At 41.4% G+C, this 22859-nt stretch overlaps 1 protein-coding gene across 5 annotated transcripts in view; it reads right to left on the reverse strand.

Annotated features, from left to right (window-relative positions):
* The window catches only part of CHPT1 (choline phosphotransferase 1), a 25761-nt gene extending 12695 nt beyond the window's left edge, over positions 1-13066 (reverse strand). Inside the window, exons 1-3 of one of the 5 annotated variants that reach the window (XR_004424111.1) lie at positions 12292-12589; positions 806-953; positions 261-402 (exon numbers count right to left, since the gene is read on the reverse strand). Coding sequence is in view for 3 of the 5 variants with exons in the window: in XM_033116776.1 (XP_032972667.1) it covers positions 261-402; positions 806-953; positions 12292-12564 (563 nt within the window). In the remaining 2 variants the exon portion in view is untranslated. Of the gene's footprint in view, positions 1-260; positions 403-805; positions 954-12291 lie in introns of all 5 variants that reach the window. The other 4 variants (XR_004424110.1, XM_033116776.1, XM_033116774.1 and 1 more) reach the window with 4 other exon arrangements.
* Positions 13067-22859: the final 9793 nt, after the last annotated feature.

The following is a 22859-nucleotide window of genomic DNA, read 5'->3' on the forward strand; positions in this document are numbered from 1 at the left end:
CTATAGCCTTAGTTTATTTTCACCTTTAGTTCCATCACTGAATTATCAGCTGACTACACTGTTATATGAAAAAACCTATAGGACAACGTGTGCTCACATACAGGTCAACATTAGTATGCATGTAGGTATAACATGTATGGATGCACCAATTAAATTCCTGATTGAAGCTTTGTCCCTTATTATAGATAAATGAAGTATAATAGATTGTGAAAATAAATTCAGTTACATTTTAAAATGTACAACTTAAAATACATACTTACTTTCCAAACCTCAGCACGCCTGAAACATAAGTCTGCCAATGAGCACAATAAAACATGAACATCCCAATAAAAGAGCAGAAAAACAACCAGTCAGGATGAGTTCCTAAGCGAACAGCAATTGAAGCTCCAACTGCCATAAATACTGAAAGAAACAAGGTTTAAGAACCATTAAGAACTAGAAATAATGAAAAAACTAGCCTATATTATTCAGAAAACAACCAGTCAGGATGAGTTCCTAAGCGAACAGCAATTGAAGCTCCAACTGCCATAAATAATACTGAAAGAAACAAAGTTTAAGAACCATTAAGAACTAGAAATAATTAATGAAAAAACTACCCTGTCCTAGTCAGAAACAGAGTTTTAAGGTACATAATCTTGGCATTCAAATAAAGTACAATGAACAAAATAAATTCTTGAAGATACTTTTAAAATACGCTGTGCAAAATTGCTCCAAATGTATACTTATCCAAAAGAAAATGACCAAACAGATCAGTTCATTAGTTTTTAAGCCATTATTTAAAAAACAAACACTATAGTTAATTTACCTGTGGAAAGAGCGTCACAACCATGGTCAAAAAGTTCCCCTAAAGGAGAACAAGAATTTGTTCTTCTGGCTTGTTTCCCATCAATAGCGTCCAGTGACTGGTAGATAAAAAGTCCAAGTGCACATAAAAGGTATGTCCAGTATGGTGCCTAAAAATAAATGTAAATAATAAAGACTGTTAAGTGGCAATAAGCTAACTTCTGTTTGAAAATAGTTCAGTATAAGCCAATTAACATACTTTCTTGTGTTCACACTTTATATTACCCCAGTATGTTATACAAAAGATTCATAACCTTCCATCTAAAGATGAAAATTAAAATGAGAAATCAAATGAATTGCTCTAAGTCATCTGGGTCACAGAAGTCCATATTGTAAGAAGCACAAATTAAAGGACCGAGCAAGGATTAGGACCCTGAGTTTGATTCTTAGTCCACAGGTCTTTTAACATAATACTATTCATATATGGCATCAGCTTTGAAATTATTCAGTAAGTCTTTGCTCTGAAAAAAGAACTTAAAGACAAATTACAGAACCCTGCTTCCATTCATGATGGTGTATAAGGGGACTGGATTTACTCTCCCCCCTTAGAAAACTAGAAAAGCAATAAAATAAATGAAACAACAGTTTTCAGACATTGCAGGCAATGCAGGACTGTGATTCCTAAAGGAAGGGAAAACAAATGATGTGAGCTCTATGGCTGCTCCAGCTTATTGTCCAGAGGCAGTTTCTAGGCCATAGCATAGCAATGGGGAATCCGAACAGAGCCCAGTGATCTTGCTGTGTTGAGGAGAAACACAGAGTTCAGGAAGGTCAAGGCAGCTACAATTTGTGGAGCAGAACATGGGAGAAGAGGAAGCTGCTCAGAGAACGGCATGAGTTGTGATCTATAGAAGGGTACCTTTGGCTGAGAACCAACCTGTGCCTGAATGAGACAAAACTACTAACTAAGGCCAGGGAAAGAACCACTGGAAAGCACAAGGCCCCACAATTCTTGAAGCCCACACAAACTTGGGAATCTTTCGTGTTCCCGCTATGCACAGTAGAAAGGCCTCATAACTGGGTAGAGTTCTCAGAAATGTATTGTCTCAGCAGTGGGGATAAATTAGCAATAGACTAAAGGCTTCTCTGGACAGCCCTAACAGACTTAAAATCCAGCCTCAAAAGGATCCAGCTGATGCCAGTCAACTTACCTGTAACTATCACAGAGTACAACATCTTAAAGAAATGATAATAATAATTTAAAAATCTAGTATCCCCAAAATTAAAACTCATAATGTTTGGCATCCACTCAAAAATTACTAGTCATTCAAAGAAGCAGGAGAATATTATCTACAACGAGGAGTAAAATCAATCAATATAATCAGACCCAGGAATGGAATTAGCAGATGAGGACATTAAAAGTTATTATAAATATACTTCATATGTTCAAGAAGGTAGAGGAAAACATGATAGACTCAAGTGAAACCTCTAGAAATGAAAAATACAATATTTGAAATGTAAAATATACTGGATAAGATTAATAGCATATTAGACACTGCAAAAGAAAAGATCAGTGAACTTGCAGGCTACTTATGGAAACTATCCAAAATGATGCACAGAAAGAAAAAAAGACTAAGAATAACTGAACTGAGCATCAGTCATCTGTGGGGCAACAGACAGTCTAATATATGTGTAATTGGAGTCTTGGAAGGAGAGAAGAGAGAGGGTTGTACATGAAAAATATAAGAAGAAGAATGGCTAATGAATTTTCAAATTTGATGAAATCTATAAACTCACATATTCAAGAAGCTCAACAAACCCCTAAGAAGAATATTTTTTAAGAACCCGCCAAGGAACATCATAATCAAATTACTAAAAATCAGTCACGAAGAGAAAAAACCATAAAAGCCAAAGGAAAAATGACATTACATACAGAAGCACAGATAATAATGAAAAAGGAACAAGTCAGTAAACTTGACAATAGATCAACAGAAATAATCCAATTTGAATGAGAGAGAAAAATATTTACAAATGATCATTCTTGTCTTTCAGTACTTTATAAATATAGTATTCCACTTTCTCAGGGACCTATATAATAATAGCAATAGTCAACCCAGAAATCTGTCTTAGAGAAGAATCAATAGCAAAATTGTTAAGAACTCAGGTTTTAAAGTTAGATCCGTGTTTGAGTCCTTGGTTCTGTTATTTAATAGCCAAGTGACCTTGGACAAGTTATTTAAACTCCCCAAACTTTGGTTACCTCACAGGTAAGATGTGAATAATACTTACAGTTGTATCTGATGAAAAATTTCTTAACTAGCTCTTTACACATAACCTGGCACATAGTAAGTGCTCAGTAAGGTTAGCTATTGTCATTAAATTGTTTTGCATACTTTTAGTGGGGAATATAATTTTTAAGTTATCAATTTAAGTATGGTTTATGCAGTAATTATATGAATATCCAGTCCACCTCCTACCCTATTCCTCAATCTTTCTAAGTAAATAGAAGTTTACTTTGAACTAACGTTATAAAAGTTTCAGGATTTGTTAATATTAGAGGCCCAGCACTAATGATTATACTACTAACTGCTTAAAAGGACTTATTAAGTCTCTCCTATTTAAAAGAAAAGTAGCGTAAATTAGAAATAAGAATAAAAGCAACCTGAGTTATAATCATAAAAATGTCATATTCAGTTTTGTTTAGCATGTTTTTAAAAGACTTACTGGAAACTATGAAACAATTTAAGAGAGGGCTAAAAACAGAATTGAGAAATCATGACAGTACAAAAATAAAAAACAAAACAAACTACCTAGAATCTTTTAAAAGGATCCCAATAATCCTGTTAACTTTTTCCAACCATCCAGCTCTTACCCATTTTTCCTACTATGAAAAATTATATTGTTTCAATTTTGATAACAAAAGGAGACAATCATATTTCAAATATATGTAAATTTGAAATTGAAGTTATTAAAATTTTAGGAATGACATACGTCATTTTTCTTCTGATCGTCTATTCTCCATCAAATACTTTTCCGCTAAGTGACAGACTTCAGTAAAGTAAATTACCTACCTGAAAGATATTCCATTTCTCCTTTCTATGCACAGAACCTTCTTTTATTGAAAAGTTGGGGCTTCTCAAGAAACACTCCCAAATTTCCACATTAAAAGCTTAATTCTGGGCCGGCCGGGTGGCTCAGGTGGTTGGAGCGCTGTGCTCCTAACGCTGAGCTCACCCGTGTGGGCTGCCGTGTGCTACTATGGGCTACCGTGTGCTGCCATGAGCAGCCGGTGGCCAGCGTGAGTGGCCGGCCAGCAGCGTGAGTGGCCGGCAGCCGGCGAGAGCTGCCGTGAGCTGCTGTGAGCGGCTGACCTACCACTGGCGACTGACTGCCTCAGCCGGGGAGAGCGCAAGGCTCATAACACCGGCATGGGCCAGGGAGCTGTGTCCTACACAACTAGACTGAGAAACAATAGCTTGAACCAGAGTGTGGGAGGGAGGCGGAAAAGAGGGGGGAAAATACCTTAATTCTGACCTCTGTTCTGGGAGACTGGCTGCTGGCAAGTCTAAAGGTCAAGGAGTTAATGGAAATCCATACTGAAATAAATTTGGTTACTCCTGGACACCACGGTTGGGGGAGAACTCTGCCCCTCCTTTAGAAAGAGGAAACGAAGTCTGGTTCACTAGTTTAAAACTACTTCACTAGGATACTACAGGAGTTAAATTTAGAGTTTAAGTAGGTAAAGAGAGGCAGGGGTAATTTAAAGAGGGAAAAGAGAAGAGGTCTAGACAAAAACCAAGGTAGAGGCCTGAAAGTGAAAGGTTTATTCAGACAGACAATCCATAGGTAATTATTAACGAGATAAGATCAGAAAGGGAGTAACATTTCTTAAACAGTACAACACAGGACATTTTTAAAAATGTATTATTTTATTTGATACAATAGCAATCCAGAGATAGGGCAGTCATTATCATGTTGTTTTTATTAAAGATAAAAGTGAAACTTAGAGAGTGGTGATAAAGTCACATCAAAACAAGCAGCTAGACTGGGTCCAGGATTCAAACTCAGGTCTTCTGACCTGCCCTGAGCTCTGAAATCTATTCTGCTGCAGGCCTCAGGACTGGCTGGCCTTTCTCACCCGGAGTCTTACTTCACAGACTTCCTAGTCCCGTCAAATCTGCTGAGAAGCACTTTCCCCGCTCTCACACAAGACAATTTCAAGTACACTGCGCCACAGGAAATGGCTGCAAGTCTCGTGAGGCTTCCTATCTTTGAAACCCAGAAAAGCACAGTGATCCACCAAAACCCAGCTCACTCCTTTTCCGATCTTCCCAAGGCCTCAGGAGCCTGAGCTATTTTCTCTTTTCCCTGCTGTCATCACCTCCATTCCCGCCTGGAAGCTATTGAATAGTTTGCAAAATTTCAACTTCTTTTCTAATCTGTTATCTCTACAAAACAGGCCTCAGGCTGGAGATCCCCTTGGTGAGGCGCAGCAACACCTTTCCTTCCAGGGGTCTCTCCCAAAGGGTGTAATTGCAGGATGGACAGAGCCACCCCAACTCAATTCCAGTTTTCATGTAAACTTATTTTCAAAAATTTTAAATGGAAGTATGGAAAACTCAGGCTTGCGTTATGCATTATAAAGTCATGAGCAACGCATCAGAATACTTCTATTGAAGGAACCTATTCCAAAGAGTAGAACTTCAGGTAATATTAGATTCCTAACATTTAAAGTTTTAAATTATATAATATTCTTAATATCTACTGTATCCTTTAAGATCAGAATTTAACAATGTATCACAGAAATCTTTCCAGGTCAAACATACAGATCTACATCAATCATTCTTTTAAATAACTGCATGGTATTCAATTACGTGGCTATGTCACAATTTACATAATAACTTTACTGATGATGAATCTTACATGACTTCAGGAAAGATTATTTATTATATAAGTTTATTCTAAAAAACAAGATAGTTACTAAGGATCAATCATTACCTCTAGTCATTAAAAAACACAAACTAATAAATTTAAATCACTTTTCAGTTACACCACTGAAAAAAGATCTGTATAAAATTAAGTATTTGAGAAATTTTACTTTTTTCGTTACTTAAATTATAGCTTTGTGTTATTCATTATAGAATAGAGAAACCAGAGGTCTGAACCAGATCATATGGCAATTGTTCTTGTTAAAAATAACTCTGGATCAGAGAGAACACTCATATGTGGATGAATTATTCACGCTGGATATCATACCTCTTTTTATACATGTGTTTGAATGAGCACATGCATCAAGACAAGACTTAGAAAGTGTCAATGAGCATATCCCTGCTCACTGGACAAACTTTACTTATAGCTCGGACCTTAAAATACTGGATTTTCTGGAACACAGTCTTAGCTCTGCTGTAAATAAAAATGCTAGACTAGTTTCCAAGGTCCCTATTCATATTAGAATATAATCCTCTCAAGGGTATGAGGCACGCTGTTTTTGAAATCTGCCGTACATACCACAGGAGCTAAATAACTAGATGATTAAAACCAACTGACGATCTAAATGTTTCCTACTAGGCAATAGGTTCCCTGGTAATCTATCAGTTAAAATGGTTTCCAAAGGGAAGAATACATACCCCAGGTTTTCCTGGCAGAGTGGTTAGGAGTGTGGAGTCTGGACTTACCTGCACCCAGTTCCCTGGCTTTGCCATTATAAGCAGAGTGAATTGGATGAGTTATGTAACTGCTCAGTGTCTCACTCTCCCTCTATCAAAAACGGGAATAATCACTGTTCCTGCCTTATTGTGAGAATTACATGAATTATTATATGTAAAGTGCTTAGAAAAGTACCTGATTTATGGAAGGAGCTCAGTAAAATTTAATTATTATAATTGTCATTAGTGATACTACATAAGATAATTGTAAGTGATTCATGGGTAAAGTTTTCATTTTAACATTTATGTCTTTATTTTAATGTATTTTGGAAAAATCATTAATATAGTTTTAAAAATAGCTACCATAGCTATCAAATCTATGATTTTATAGATATCAAGGCTTCAAATGAGTCTAAATCTTTAAAAAAGAGTAGGTTTAAAGTTGATGAAAGAAAAATAGTAAATAAAAAATAGTATAGGTAATACACAAAAGCAAAAATCTTCCCAAATTAAAATTTAGGAAATACTGGAACTATTCATTGCCTATTTATATGAATTTTTGTACTTAAAAAAAAATGTATGTTTTTGCTTTAAATAACCTTGGATATGAGTTGATACATATCCAAAAGATATTATATAACCAGTAACTACTGGGTCAGCTGGTAACAGGGACATTTCAGTGATCCAAACATCAACTGACTTCTCTCTCCATAAAAATAGAAACTGCATTCATAACAGGTAGGAAGAAAGAAAACTGGAAGACAGATCATGCATATGTGAAAAAAAGGAATGCTGGGGTGGTGTTAAAAGGTGGACTTTGTACCCAGTCGGTGGTTCTAGTGATTTTTAAAGGGAAAATTTATGGAGTTTCTAATAGACTGCTACTCTGACACTGCTCTAACCCCTATCATGTGCCTGTGATATAGTTAAGACTTTACCTGTGGTGGATGAGGCACTTCCTTGTGTACAGAGGGAGGCTCCCCTGAGGCCTGGAAGGCTCCAGGGCATTTGGTGTCAGGAAGGGTAAGATTGTTCTCACACCAATCAGAAAGGGTCCTGGGGACTTACTGGTTTCAACAGGGACCTCTGGCCTCAGCTGTGGTTAGGGGCCAGCATCTGAGAGAACACAGGATTTCAGGAAATGAGGCAGGTTATAAGCTGGGGGAAGGAAACCAGGCAGCATACCAATGTGGTTTAACCAGCACTTCAGGGCCTAAGAAAATTCCTCATGACATCGGAAATTTGTACTTTGAAAGGTAGCCTTCTTTCTTTTTATATTTCGTGCAGAACAGTCTTTTTTTTTTTTTTTTTTTTATACCTCCTTTAGTTCTTACTAGAGTTCTTGTTGAAAATGCCACACTCACTATGTTACGGGGAACAGGAAGGAAGAGACTCCCCAGGCCAGATCTATCATCATCAGTTGTATTATTGGGTGTTTTAACTTCTGTCCTGTTTTTTAACTTCAGAAAACCCAAGTGGTCGGAGCCCTGTGCCCAGGTCAAATACAGCAGGAGTGGGATTTAAAGCTCTTCCTATACACTACAATGCCATGTTTTATCTACATTGAACCAGAATTTTAAAGGAGAAACAGCTTAGTCCTTGGGAATCAAGTATCGGGAAACCACAGGAATCAAAGAGGCAAATCTCAAAGAAAAGCTACTTCCACATTACCTGCAGAAATTCCTTCTAGACAGGGACAGGGCTTAGGTGAGGCAACGTGAGGCCCACTGGCGGCAGAATTTAAGGGGACATTTATTCCCAGGGTTGTGTACCTGCCTGCGTAAATTCTGAGGCCTTAGTGCCTGCCTGCCTCAGTCTAGTACCTGCTCTGCTTCTAGAATTTTCACCTCCTGAAAGTTTGGAGTTTATACTTTGTTTTAGAAAGAGAGGCCAATCCCTTACAACATTCCTGCCTTAACAAATGATGCTTGATAAATTATTGAGCTGGTTTTAAACAAAAAAGAAAAAAAAGGGATCTAAGCGATAAAAAAGGAAGTAGATTTCAAAGAAACGAAACCTATAAAAAGTTGAGAAGGAATCTATAGATTATTGCCTTTTCTTATTATTCCCCCAACAAATAATTCTTTATTTTACAAAGGCAACTATAATCTGAAATAAGACAGGGATTAAAACATTTCTTAAGGTCTTTCTGACTTCCTCAGATATACTTGCTTTTTGGTTCAACTTCTATCATAAAAGAAATTATTCCATGACCTTGACCTAGCTCTATGCTGGGCACATATCAGCTATAAACATACTCTTAACAAAGACACTGACATTGATTTGTATACACAGACCAAGAGGGCAGAGCAAAAACATCTACTCGAATAAACTTAAAAGAGAATGGTGCCACAGTTTATATCAGCCAAAAACTGGAGTCTGAATGTTTTGTGGTAGAGAAATGCTACGAGGCTAGAGCTTGAAGAACTAGATTCAAATCCCTGAGATTTCTCATATGCAGACATAGGAATTGCATTAAATAAGCTCTAAGTTCCTTCAAACTGTTGGAGTCTATGATTCTATTTTAGAATTAGACGGACAAGGAATGACCGCCAAGGACAGAACCGCATTCAGATAGAACTGCTTCATCAAGGTAAGGAGAAGGCCATTCAGTTCTTGTTTTCTCTACTCACCCTAACTCTTGCTTACTCTTGTTAAAATCACAACTGATAAGTATTTAATCCAAGGCCAGCTAAAACTGGTTCAGGGTGGGAAAGCATGATCTCCCAAGATTACATTTTGTTATTTCATTCATGCAGTTAATAATTTAGCAAATATTTACTAAACCTCTGCTTTATGAAAGGCACCAGTGGGCAATCGCTGTCTGAATTTAAACTTTGGCAGGTTGTCCTGCTCAGTAAGGACACATACATAACCGAAATGGAGAAGTTCCACTAGAGAGCTGCAAAGTCCTATGGTGGAAACATAGCTTTCTTGTTTGGAATCCAGGTCTCCATTAAAGCTGTATACCTTGGAAGAGGTTAATTTCCCTTCAGTTTCCTCACCTATAAAATGGGGATAATAATAATACCTTTTCACAAAGTTATAGAGGATTAAATGAGAAAATAGACAAAAGCAGCTTAAAATAATGCCAGGTAGGTAGTCAATACCAGGTAAATGTTAATCATTGTTGTTATTATTGGAGTTGAGAGGATTAAGTGGTTGATTTGACGCCAAGAAGGAAGAAATGTTTTCATAAGGAGGCAGTATAAGAACTGGGCATTGAACGATGGAAGTGAGACAGGAGAAAGGAAAAGGAAGGAGAAAAGAGAAGGACAAGAAGAAAAGAAATCCTTGCTTTCCAGTAAGCAGTTTGATTTGGCTGGAGTGGAAAGTTCCTTAACAGAAATGGTGGTATGAAATGCAATTCAGAGCACAGTTGTAGCTTAACCTCAATCATTCAACTTCTTTCTATTAATTTCCCTTCATCCCCAGTCATATCCTAGAAAATAACACAGTAGTTAAAAAAATAGAGCAAATATTATTAACATAGCTATGTAGTCAGCATTACATGGGTAGATAAGCCTACACATCTAAATCCAAAAATCTTAAGTATTTTTCCTGCCCCTTTGTGGAAGCAATCTGTCAAGTCTGAAAAGCACTAAGAATTCGTAAGTCTAAGAATCAGAAACAAGTTCCAAGGCAGGTTAAAGTCATTTAACAATCCGGACCTCAATTTTCTCTTCATAAAAATATATAGTACTACCATCACTTCAAAATGAATGGAAAGGCCATTCTAGGAAGGGAAAAAACTTGTCAGCCTCCTTGGGTTGATCTAAGACATAAATGCAACAATGAATATGAAAGCACTTTACATACCTGATAAATATTACATAAGATACAAGGTATTTTTCCTACATACCACATACAAAAAGGCAGAAACTCCAGACAAGAAAGTAGAGGTATATGTAAAAACTAAGCTTTGGTGTCACACTGACTAAGATCTGAATCTTACCTGATCCTATCATTTCCTAGCTCTGTAACCTGAAAACATAACGGCCTGAACCCCTATGCTTCTTTCATGCTTTTGCTAGAATTACCAAACAGGCGATGTGAATCCTGTAATGGTGTTTCTCTTCACTGCTTTAGCCACGTAGAACAATGTGCAGAATTCAATGACATACATTTTAGAAACTCTTCTCAGTTTCATCTTATTATTTTAACTCTTACTGCCCCTTTTTGGATCATTCTGATTTTTATCCCTTTTTTAGTTTTTATTTTTTTGGAAAAGTGGCCCCCTTTTTTTGAAATGAGGCTGCACCTAAAAATTATTTAATCATAGTTTTACCTCTTCCATCGGCTCTCCTTGAAGTCCCTAAACAGAATCTCTTGGATTTGTATGTATGCCCTGCTCTTTGTAAGTGTTCCACAAGTGGTTCTTAAATTCATAATAATATTGAAAAGTTCACAATTTAAGTGACAAATATCAGAAACATCCAAATACTGTTAGCCAAATCTTGGCCCAAGAAACACTAAATTTTATTACGTATTTTCAGGACATTTTTAAGGACAGTAATATTTTTAATATGTTGAGCAAATTGTAATTTTCTATGTTTATCTGCAGATAATATATCATTTGGCCCTCACTGCATCCTTGTGAAATTGGTTTGGCAGCTATTATTTTGTTTCACACATGGGGAAACAGACCAGCAGTTCTCTGCAAGGTGTGGCACAGCCACATTAGAACCCAAGTCTTCCACTTCTAACCCAGCACTCTTTTCATTCTAGCCTAAAAGTAAAGCAACTTATTTTTTTCAGACAATGTGGAAATGAGTAACAATGGGAATGTCTGCCAAAAAATCATATATAACAAACATAACCGTCAGTCCACAAGAACTGTTTAAAATGTGGGCTGTGTTAATTATTTTTAAAAATGGATGCATATATGGAAGGCATGGGATATTTCCACTGTATTCCTGCTATCCAGCCTCACATTAGTTCTCCACAGGACCTATATATACTCAAATATGATTATAAAGGGATTTCACTATTTAGAGGGCAAAGATGAGAAAGCAATGTCACACAACGGGCAATGTAACGTTTACCCGTGTACTCTAAAAGGCTAGAGATGAGTGGACGCCCTCTGCTTCCTAAGCTCTCCACACTCAGCCCAAGGGGTGCTTCTCATTAACAGTTGTCCAAAGCCCACATTATTTACCCTTCTTATTTGGTACACAGGTCAAATATTGATTGCTAATAAAATCTGTTGGCTTTTAAGATTCCTGGTGATAAGGATTATCACCTTGCTAACACCTTAGTTTGTTTTCCACGAAAAAGTCAAGGAAGCAGAGGAAGTTACCTCTTCAAAGTAATGTATCTTTGATCAGGGCTACCAGTAATTTCTGGATCACTAGCACACCCTTGAGAAACATAAGATAGTAAGTGTCCAAAGGGCATCTCGGGCTTGGCCAACCTGACCACAGCCCTGCTGTCAGGCAGGGTGGGGATATGGGCGTTCAGTCCCCATTGTGGGACTGCTCGTCCATCCCACAGCTTGGCACCGGATGGGGTGGCGGCCAGGCAGGCTGGTACCCGGCTCGCAGTGACCTTGACAGCCCCTCGACCATCTGGGAGAGGCTCAGGGTGGACATGGGACTGCGGTTAGCGGCGTGACAGCCTCTAGGCGGCCCCGGGGAGTCTCCCAGCGGACGCGGCGCGGGGGCAGCGGCCGTGTCCGCCCCTCCGCGGCCCCCGGGAGGCTGAGCCGCGCGCGGGGGGGGGTCTCCCCGCTCTCTGGGCGCCTCCAGCGGCGGGACTGCGGGGCACTTGGGGCGGAGCTCCGGCGGGGGACGCGGGGCTCCTGGAGACAGCAGTTGGGGGTCCTTACGGTGCGGCCGAGGAGCGGGCGCGGGGCGGGCCCTACCTCCTCCGTGATCGTGGGGCAGTAGGAGATGAGCACGAGCGTGGTGAGCAGGTTGACGGCGAGGCCCAGGAGGGTGATGGAGTTGGGGGCGATCCACAGCGGGACCCACTGGAGCAGCCAGGTCCAGTAGAGCTGCAGCGGCGGCTCGAACAGCGAGATGCCCGCGGCGCTGTAGCGGTGCTCCTCCAGCCGCCGCAGCTGCGCGGCGCTCAGCGGCTCCGCCAGCGCCCTCAGCCAGCGCGGCGCTGGCCTGGCCCCGGCGCCCGCCGCCATGGCCGCCTGCGGGCCCGGTCGCTGCGAGCGAGCGCAGCCCGCGCCCGCCGCCCGGCGGGGAGAGATGAAGGGAGGGGCTCGCGGGCCTGGGCCTGCGCGGGCCGCGTGGGACTAGAGAGTTCGGCGCTCTGGGCCGAGGTCGTAGTCAGGCGGGGCCGCCCCGGGTCCCCGGGCCTCCGCCCCCAGAGCAGCTTGGCAGCCGGTGCGGCCGCGAGCGGGGGGTGGGGCTTCTGGGGCGGGTGGGGGAGAGCACGGCGAGGTGTCAGGGAGGTAGGACCGGCTCCCACCGGCCATCAGGTCACCATTAGGGCCCTTCTGATGGTAACTTTATAACTGGCGCGCAAAGGGCCCTTTGGGCTTGATGCACCTGTCTCTAAGATCCAGTTCTTCTTCCGGGGCGTCTGGGAACGCTCCCCTGAGGGAAGTCTCGCTTGCTGGACGGTTAGGAAGCTGTTTCCTCTATCTTGTGATCGGTTCCATTCTCCCAATGTGCGTCTGCGCTGGCCCTTGGCTAGCCACACTGCCGGACGACGCTGCCTGCAGAGCCTGGGGGTGGGGGCGGACGGGTGAGAACAGCATTTGCCCGCACGGTGGCCCCATCTGTCTGCGGAAGAGAGGTCCCGCCTGATAAACACTCAAGGACAATTCTTCCTTCCAACTCCCAGGACGGGGCTCTGCCATGTATTCGTTCTGAAGAACCCTTACTGCGGGTTCAGGGTTCAGAGACTAAAGTGCTAGAACTAAAAATCACGACTTGGAAACATTATCTAACAAGGTTGAAACCCAAAAGCCCATTTTTTAGAGCATCTAATAACAGTAACAAGGGATAATTCTACACACACCCTTCCGTGGGAATAGAGCGTGGGGATCTGCACGCAGGGAACATCACACCACACATCTGGTAGTTCACCAGCCCTTACCTCACAATGCACCCAGTTAGACGGAATGTCCTGTCATAAACATGTTATATTGAGATAAGCCTGCAACTTGCCTTTTTTTTCACTTCATGGTTCTGATCTGTATGCACTTTTGTAAGGCACAGAACAAGTTCAGAAATTGTGCTAAAAATAGTTGTGTTGGGCAATGCCTATCAGCAGATGCAGTTTGTCCCACAGGATTCACGGTAACACCTCAGAAAAGGGTCAGCAAACTACTATTTAGCCCACCACCTGTTTTTGTACAGCCCCTGAGCTAAGTCTGGTTTTTACATTTTTAAATGATTGCAAAAAAATCAAAAGAAGAATTTTTTGTGACATGAAATTATATGAAATTCATACTTCAGTGCCATGAGTAAAGCCATGTTTGTGTTTTACATAGTTTCTGACCACTTTTGTGTTCAAAGAGCAAAGTTCCGTGGTTGTGACAGGACCCTATGGTCTACAAAGCCTAGACTATTTGCTGTCTGGCTCTTTACAGAAAAAAAGTTTGGCAATTCTGTCTCAGAGACATATGGGGGTGTGTACTGGCCAAACCATTTATTGAATGTACATCTCCTAATCTTTAATGTGAAAAATGCTGACAAATGCAGGAAAGGAATCAGAATGATAGATCCCCTTTTAACTGTGCTGGTTTTATGGGCAGTAAACATGGAGACATCTACTTTTAAATTTATCAATGCCATGAATAATCCAAGGAAAAATCATTTTTCAGATTAATAAATTTAACTGTATTACAGTTGTTTCTTTTTTGTTTTATATTCTATCTATGAGTGAAATCATATGGTTTTTGTCCTTTTGTTGGACTTATTTCACTTAGCATAATACCCTCAAGATCCATCCATGTTGTCACAAATGGCAATATTTCATATTTTTTATGGCTGAGTAGTATTTCTTTATACATATATACACTACATCTTCTTTATCTATTCATCCATTGATGGACTCTTAGGTTCTTTCCATATCTTGGTTACTGTGTATAATGCTGCAATGAACACAAGTGTACAGATATCTTTTTGAATTAGTGTTTTCATATTCTTTGGATAAATATCCAGAAAAGGAATTGCTGGATCATATGGTAGCTCTGTTCTCAATTTTTTGAGGATCCTCTATACTGTTTTTCATAGTGGCTGCACCAATTTATAATTCCATAAATAGTGTACGAGTGTTCCCTTTTCTTTACATCCTCTCCAAAATCTAACTAGAAAGCTCTGCACAGCCGAGGAAACCATCAACAAAACAAAAAGGGAACCAACTGAATGAGAGAAGATATTTGCAAATGATATATATGATAAGGGGTTGATGCCAAAATATATAAAGAACCCGTGCAACTCAACAACAAAAAAACAAATAACCCGATTAAAAAATCGGCAGAGAATCTGAATAGACATTATTCAAAGGAAGACATACAGATGACCAACAAGCACATGAAAAGATGTTCAGTATCACTAATTAGGGAAATGCAAATCCAAACTACTTAAAAAACAAAGTAAACAAACAAACAAAACAGAAATAGATTGATAGATACAGAGAACAAGCTGATGGTTGCTGGAGAGAAGGGAGCCTGAGTAGCTGAGTGAAAAATATGAAGAGTGTAAGAAGTACAAAGTATAATCATAGTTATGAAATAGTCAAGGGGATGTAAAGCACAGCATAGGGAACAGAGGTAATAATATTGTAATAACCATGTATGGTATCAGGTGGATACTAAATCAGGGAGATCATAAATTCTATAAATGTCTAACCACTATGCTGTACACCTGAAACTAATGTAAAATATTATTGAATGTCAACAATAACTGTAAAAACAAATAGGAAGAAAAAAATTAAAAGACTGCAATGAGATATCACCTCACACCTGTTAGAATGAATGGCTATCATCAAAAAAACAAGAAGGAACAAGTGTTGGCGAGGATGTAGGAGGGATGTCTTTCTTTTGGGGTATCTGAAAGAGGATGGCCCCAAATAAATATCCATAGAAGAAACTAAAGAGAAAGAGGGCTGAAGCTACACCTCTGCAACCCTAACGAGCACATGAATCTCTTGTATGTCCTGTAATAATGCAGGTTCTCAGTTAGTGGATCTGGAAAGTGAGAGTGGGTGGAGCTGAGAGTTTTCATTCCTAACAAGCTCCCAGGTGACGCTGCTGCTCATCGGACCACATTTTGAGTAACAGGGAATGGAAGCATACAGTCTCAGAAGGCTTGTGGGGGGAGGTACCACTTTGAACAAGCCCCTTGAACCCCAGGGGGAAGGGGACGGTGCAGAAAGAAGAGAGAAAGGACTCAGGGCAATTAAGGGATGAGAAAGGCCAGCTTGACTCACTTTTGCTTAAGGCTGTTCTTTCCAGAGCAAATAAAAATAGATAGATAGATAGATAGATAGATAGATAGATAGATAGATAGATAGATAGATGTTGAAGATTTTCTATTTTATTTTGTATTTTTGATTTTATGCTTTATACATATTTTTTAAATGTGTGTATTTTAATTGATCACATAATACAAATTCTGTGGAATTGTGATCTACTTGTTGGTCCTTGGTGAAGGTGTTGGTTGGTGAAGTTCTTTTTCTTTTTCCATTTTTTAAATTAGTTTTAGGTGTACAAAGCAACATAATATTTACACATTTAAACCCCTCATAAAGTGGTAACCCGCCCCCCAAGCTACTACCCCTCACATCTTATATAGCTGTTATATATAGCTGTTACAATATCATCAACTATCTTCCCTGTGTTGTACTCCACATCCTGTGACTATATATGCCTATATATTTAGTTATAGTTGACATTCAGTATTATTCTACTTCAGCTTCAGGTGTATAGCTCATTGGTCAGGCATCTACACAGTCTATGACGTGATCCCCCTGATAAGTCCAGTGCCTATCTGGCACCTTACAGGTTGATTATAATCAACATTGTTGATTATATACCCCATACTGTATTAACTACCAATTTGTATTTCTTAATGCCTTCACCTTTTTCACCCTGCCCCCAACCCCATTTTCAGCTATCACCCTGATATATCTAGTACCTATCTGGCCTAGGTATAACCATACCTAGTTATTAAAATATTATTGAATATGTTCCTTATGCTATAACCTATATCCTCATGACTACCCAATTTGTACTTCTTAATCCCTTCCCCTTTCACCCATCCTTAACCCCGCTCCTATTTTAAAGAAGTCCCTCTAAGATTCCTTGTAATACTGGTTTGGTGGTGATGAATTCCTTCAGCTTTTTCTTGTCTGGGAAACTCTTTATCTGTCCTTCAATTCTAAATGACTTAATTGGGTAGCGCAATCTTGGTTGTATGTCATTGCTTTTCATCACTTGAAATATTTCCTGCCATTCCCTTCTTGCCTGCAAAATTTCTGTTAAGAAATCAGCTGACAATTGATGGGAGCTCCCTTGTAGGTAACTAACTGCTTTTCCCTTGCTGCTTTTAAGATTCTTTGTCTTTAATCTTTGGCATTTTAATTATGATGTGTCTTGGTGTGGGCCTCGTTGGGTTCATCTTATTTGGGACCCTCTGTGCTTCCTGGGTTTGTATGTCCATTTCCTTCACCAGACTAGGGAAGTTTTGTATCATCATTTCTTCAAATTGGTTTTCAATTCCTTGTTTTCTCTCTTCTTCTTCTGGTACCCCTATAATGCAAATGTTGGTATGCTTGATATTGTCCCAGAGGCCCCTTAAACTCGCCTCAATTTTTTTGGATTCTTTTTTCTTTTTGCTGTTCTGGTTGGGTGTTTTCTACTACCTTATCTTCTGCATCACTGGATGGATCCTCTGCTTCATTTAATCTATTGTTGATTCCCTGTAATATATTCTTCATTTCCATTATTGTATCCTTTATTTCTGACTCGTTCTTTTTTATTGTTTTATCTCCATATTTATGTTTCCTATCTCTCTGTTGAAGTTCTCCCTGAGATCACTGAGCATTCTTATAACCAGTATTTGGAACTCTGCGTCTGATAGATTGCTTATCTCCATTTTGCTTTGTTCTTTTTCTGGAGCTTTGTTCTGTTATTTGGGACATGTTTCTTTGTCTCCCCATTTTGGCTGAGTCCCTGTGTTTGTTTCTATGTATTAGGTAGGGCTGCTATGTCTTCTGATCTTAGTAGAGTGGCCTTATGTAGTAGGTGTGCTGTGGGGTGTAATGGTGCAGTCTTTCTGATCACCCGAGCCACATGCTCCAAGTGTGTCCCTTGTGTAGGTTGTGTGTGCCCTCCTCTTGTAGTTGAGATTTAATTGATAACTGTACATCAGTGTGAGGGACTGACCCTTGGGCTCACTGGTTGTGAGGACTGGCCTTGACTACAGTGGAAGAGTTGTTGTGCAGGGGCTGATCCTACAGAGCAGGAGCTGCCTCAGCAGGGCTCTGGTGCCTGCCCAATCTGCCCCTTGGGTGTGTCGTACTTGGAGACGGCTGGGTGATGCTCCAGCTTGTTTTGAAGCTGGCCACTGTGGGCGTCAACCCCAGGACCACCTTGGAGGGAATCCGCTGTCGGTCTACTTCAGCCATAGCCCATGCCCTACGTGGGGCCACCCAGCAGAAGTGTCATGCAGGGTCTCTAGTCCTGCTCCCCGCACAAGAACACAGGATATGGTGAGGCCCAAAAGGAACACCAATGGAGCCATAGATAGGGGAGTCATACCATTATACTCTCGGTGGCAGCTGGGTTGGAGACACAGGAAGCAGGAGCCACAGGATCCGCAACATCCTGTCCCGCTTCTCTGTCAACCCACCGCACTTGCTAACTGCAATCCGCACTTTCTAGCCTAGCCATGGCAGTTATATCAGTGGCTAATGGCTAACCAGTAACAGCTGATGGCCAACTAGTCACAACTGATGGCCATCTACTACCCAAGCCAGCACCTTTCCACTTGAGGGTGAGAGTCTGGAAACTGCTCTTCTTGCTCTGTCCCAACACTGAGCCAGAAAGAAATCTGCAGATGGCTGCCGCCCTTGCTATGCTTGGAAGCACCTTGAGAGGCCAAGCCACGAACCTAGGCCGGCTGCCACTTGTGCTGGCTTAGGGCTGCTCGGCCAGAGGTAGTGGATGTGCTCAAGCCAGATGCTGCTTGTCTGGGTGCTGCGAACCTTTGAGAGTCTAGGAAAGTCTGCAGCTTGAGCCAAAGCAGGTGGTCTGTGTGAAAAAGCTGCTGGAAGCGGCCTAGGTGTGCCTGAAAGTTGGGTGGGGCCAGGTGTCTCAAATCGCCAGGGCAGGGTAACAACGGATTTCAGAGACTCAGATATGGTGGCCACCTGTGTTCGTGCGGGGAGGAGGGAGATCTCAACAAAGAAACAATGGCCTCCTCCAGCTCCCCCATCCAGGAGAAAGCCGCCTCTCCAGGCCCGGTCCCAAGCCAGACAACTCAATTCCCCACTATATGTCCCTGCTGCCTTTTCAGCTGCTGCCCCAGCGCTGGAGCTCAGAGTGAGTGATTCCGTTGGTGGGTAAGTCTGTGCGCGGTCCCTTTACGAGGAGCGCCTGGAAGTGCAGTCACACTTAGTCTCACTCAGTCATAATCTCCACTGGTTTTCACAATCAGAATTTATGGGGACTTCTCTCCCCGGCACTGGAACCCCGGGCTGGGGTGGGGCAGGGATCGCTTGCTCCTCTAGGGGGACCCCCCCCCCAGCTGAAATAGCCCTCCCGATCTTTAAAGGTCACATGCGGGTGTGGGACCAGCCCCTTCCTCATGTCTGCCCTTCCTACCAGCCCGGAGGTGGCTTCTTCCTCAAGTCCTTAGTTGAAAGCTTCAGTTCAGCTTGATTTTCGGCGATTCTCAATAATGGGTATTTTGTAGATTAGTCGTCATTTTGATGTGGTTGTGAGAAGGTAAACACAGTGTTTACCTCCTGCGCCATCTTGGTTCCCTGGATCGATGAACTTTTTTTTTTTAACATGATACTGTGCTTCCCAGGCTGGGATACCGTTAGCTCCCTGACAATGTGCCTGGAACAACACCCATTTGAAGATCTGGGAAGAAAAATTTGTTTTCTATTGAATAAACTCATACATCAAGGAGGAGTAGAGACAACAGGTGGCTAAACTTTGATGAATCTGAGAGGTGTGGCAGTAGCTTCAGGCTACGCTCTCGCATCCTGTCCCAGGTTTCCTTTCTTTGGCAAATAGGAATGCAGCAGTGGTGAACAGGGTTAAGAAACCATGACTGAGATAATGCCTGTAAAGCACATAAGTAGGTGCTCTTTTCTTTTTATGGTTGATTTTCTCACGCTGTTTCCTCTTTCGTTTAGTTCCTCGCCTGGTAAGATTGTTTCTGGCTTCATTTTTCTCTCTCTGAGCTTGATGGCTCTTCCCTTTGTACAAATAATCAGGTGTTCGTTCATCTTCCTTTTCCTGCCCCCTGCTGGATGTTGATCCTTGGTCTTGGCCTTCACCAAGCCCCTCCTTGCCACCTCCTCCCTATCTTTCCATCACTCTTGGTTCACTTCTTTAGGGAGTGGAGTTACTAAAGGCAGAGTTTTGGTCAGAGCCCCTGCTTGACATTGTAAGGACTTAATAATGATCAAAGGACATGGGAACAACTTATTGCACCAATGAACTCCAACTTCTATTGGTAGCTAATGTTTATTGAAACCTAACTATGAGCTATTAAGAAGTGCATAAAGATAATCGTGCAGAGAGAGGCTCTGACCCTTATTGGCCACCTCCATTATTACCCAATCTGACTCCAGCTTGGTGGTATCTCCCAGTGAAGAAATGGGAACCGGATTTACAATGACCCCCGGTGGACACACTCAGTAGGGAGGCTGGGATGAACAGCCCGTTGGCAGTTTATCCAATAGCCTGCAGGGGATACATTATTTGGCTCGTTAGTGCCTGGAATTTTCCAATTGACCAAATGATTTCAAGCCAGCAGTTGGTTTATTTGGCAACATGGCTCCTTTCCAATTACTCTTTGTCCCAATCAGCCGAGAGAGATGCCTTACAAAGTCTGAATTATGATTTCTTTCCTTGCCATAGGGTGGCTGGTAACCCCTAGATAGTTTTTTCTTTTTTTCATTAACTTAAAACATTTTAAGGTTTTAAATTGGTATAGAATGTCTTTAAGATGATTTCTTGGGCTCCATCCAAGACTAGGGTAAGGGTGAGAGTAGAGTAGTAAAAGGAGGGACTCTCTTGCCTGTGGATAGCTGTGTTAAGTGTTTATCTACAAAGAACAGACAGATTCTTTGTAAAGCTATTGCTTGGGAGACAAGGAAGTTATGGTCGACTGTGCAGTAGAGTGCAAGGCTTTTTCCTTCAATGACTTGAATCAGTCAGTGCCCCAAGCCACACTCTGAGTGACCCCTCTGAGAGTGTTGAACTGTCTTGCTGCCTCCCTGGTATTTTGTTCTATCTACTCCAGATAGAAGAAAAGTATTCAGCTAGGCCAGAGATTGCTCAGGTCAGTGCATTTGGGGACAATCATCATCAAGGGACTTTAAGAGGGTGATGACAGCCCTTAGAATCAGGAGAACTGGTCATTCCGTGGGTGGGTTTGTTTCTCTAGTCTACACCAATTTATCAAAGTTTAATTCCAAAGGAATGCAAAAATATCTATATGTAGCCCCTGAATACTTGGTGCAAGGATGGTAATTAGTGGCTCAGGAATAAGGAAATAAAACAAATAAAATAATTTTTATTTAATTAATTGTTTATTAATTTATTGGCTTACACAATGAATATTTATTTCACATAGTTCTGGAGGCTAGAAGCAGGGTGTTGACAGATTCGGTGTCTGGTGAGGACCTGCTTCCTGGTTTGCAGATGACTGTCTTCTTGTATCTTTCGATGGTGGAGAGGGAGAGGGACTAGAGTTCAACTTAGAATCAATTAATGTTATATGGAGAATTGGTAATACTCTGGTATTATTATTCCTTATTCTACTCTTACTCCTAGGGAAAAAGAGGCCAAATTTATATTTCTAGAATTCCATTCAGGGGAACTTAAATGAGGAAGGAGACAGAGAGTCAGATCTGGAGTTTGGTGGGTGGGGAGGAGGAAATGGTAATAGAGGAGAGGTGAGAGTGGATGGTGAAGGAGGGGAAGAGGGGATAGAGGAACGGGAACAGAGGTGGTTGGGGGCCGCCTGATCCTTCACTTTTATCGTTCATATACATAAGTGTTTAGGAGTTATGAATCAAGCTAACAGATGGTTAAGGAAGTAGCTGTATCCTGTAGTCTTCATGAAGATTCCCTCATAATGACCTGGAAGGCCAGGTTTGAATGTAAAATTATCAGATTCTTCAGCGATACTTGCCAGAATACTGTGGCCCACTGGTAGTCTCCAGTCTCTCTGCTCTTTGCATCCCAGCTCCATCCTGCACCACATCATGAAAGGTCTCAGGGACACACAGGTAGATGCCCCAGCCTCATGCACAGGCTCTAGTGACACCCCTCACACCCCAACCTCCTAGCAAACAGGTACCTCTAGACCACCCCTTGGGTCTCAGCGTGCATATACAAGCCTCTTTAGAGGCTTGAAGCCAGGAAAAAGGCCCTAACAGTGAGTGTGGGTACAGTCTATAAGAAGGAGCGGTGTGGTAAGGGTTCCAAGTAGGCACCTCCCCTTGGTTCTATGACCTCTTTGCGTTGTGTTGTGAGATACAGTTGGAGAAGGACCAGTGTGAGGCTTTTAAAAGTGCAGAAGTCGCTCTTGCGTAGGTCCAAGGTTGGGACTGAGTGGTAGAACTGTCCAGTGTTCCCACAAAGAACATCTGTAAAAGTAGCAGGTAAATAGCTGGCTATGGTCGTAGACTAGAAAGACACCAGGTCCACATTTGTCTAGCAAATTTCAGAGGCACCTGTCTTTGAGTGGACCATACTTGGATGGACCATAGCCATCTCTGCAGTCACCAGTGTAGACTGAAATGGAGAGACTTTTCTTCTCCCTGTTTTCGAGGCACCAGGAAAGATTCCAGTTGAGCTAGGACCTCAGGTAGGACCCTGTGGTGAGATGGGGTACCTTACTCTTCAATGAAATTTTCTCTACAACATCAGAAAGAGTGAAGGCAGTTGCTAAAAAGATTATGGACTTGTACAAATGTTTCTCAGCTTCTAGATTTTGAAGGTCTCCATCAACTTGAATGGATGCCATCAGCAAACCCTAAATCTATAACTGCTCTGTAGTCTGCAACAGCTCTCTGTCACTGTGACTAACTGTTTTGGCAGCAGCTGTTGTGGATTTCGCCAGGATGTCAAACCAGAGACATGCTGGAGGTCAGGCCTGACTTTGGCAGCAGGCTGGCTCCCAGTTCTGTTGTTCTCAGTTCTGTCTGAGTACACAACCCCAAACACAAAAACAAATACTATGTCATTTCATCATAAACACTTCAGATTTATTGTAG

This window comes from Rhinolophus ferrumequinum, chromosome 10 (assembly GCF_004115265.2).
Source record: "Rhinolophus ferrumequinum isolate MPI-CBG mRhiFer1 chromosome 10, mRhiFer1_v1.p, whole genome shotgun sequence".
Taxonomy (NCBI): Eukaryota; Metazoa; Chordata; class Mammalia; order Chiroptera; family Rhinolophidae; genus Rhinolophus; species Rhinolophus ferrumequinum.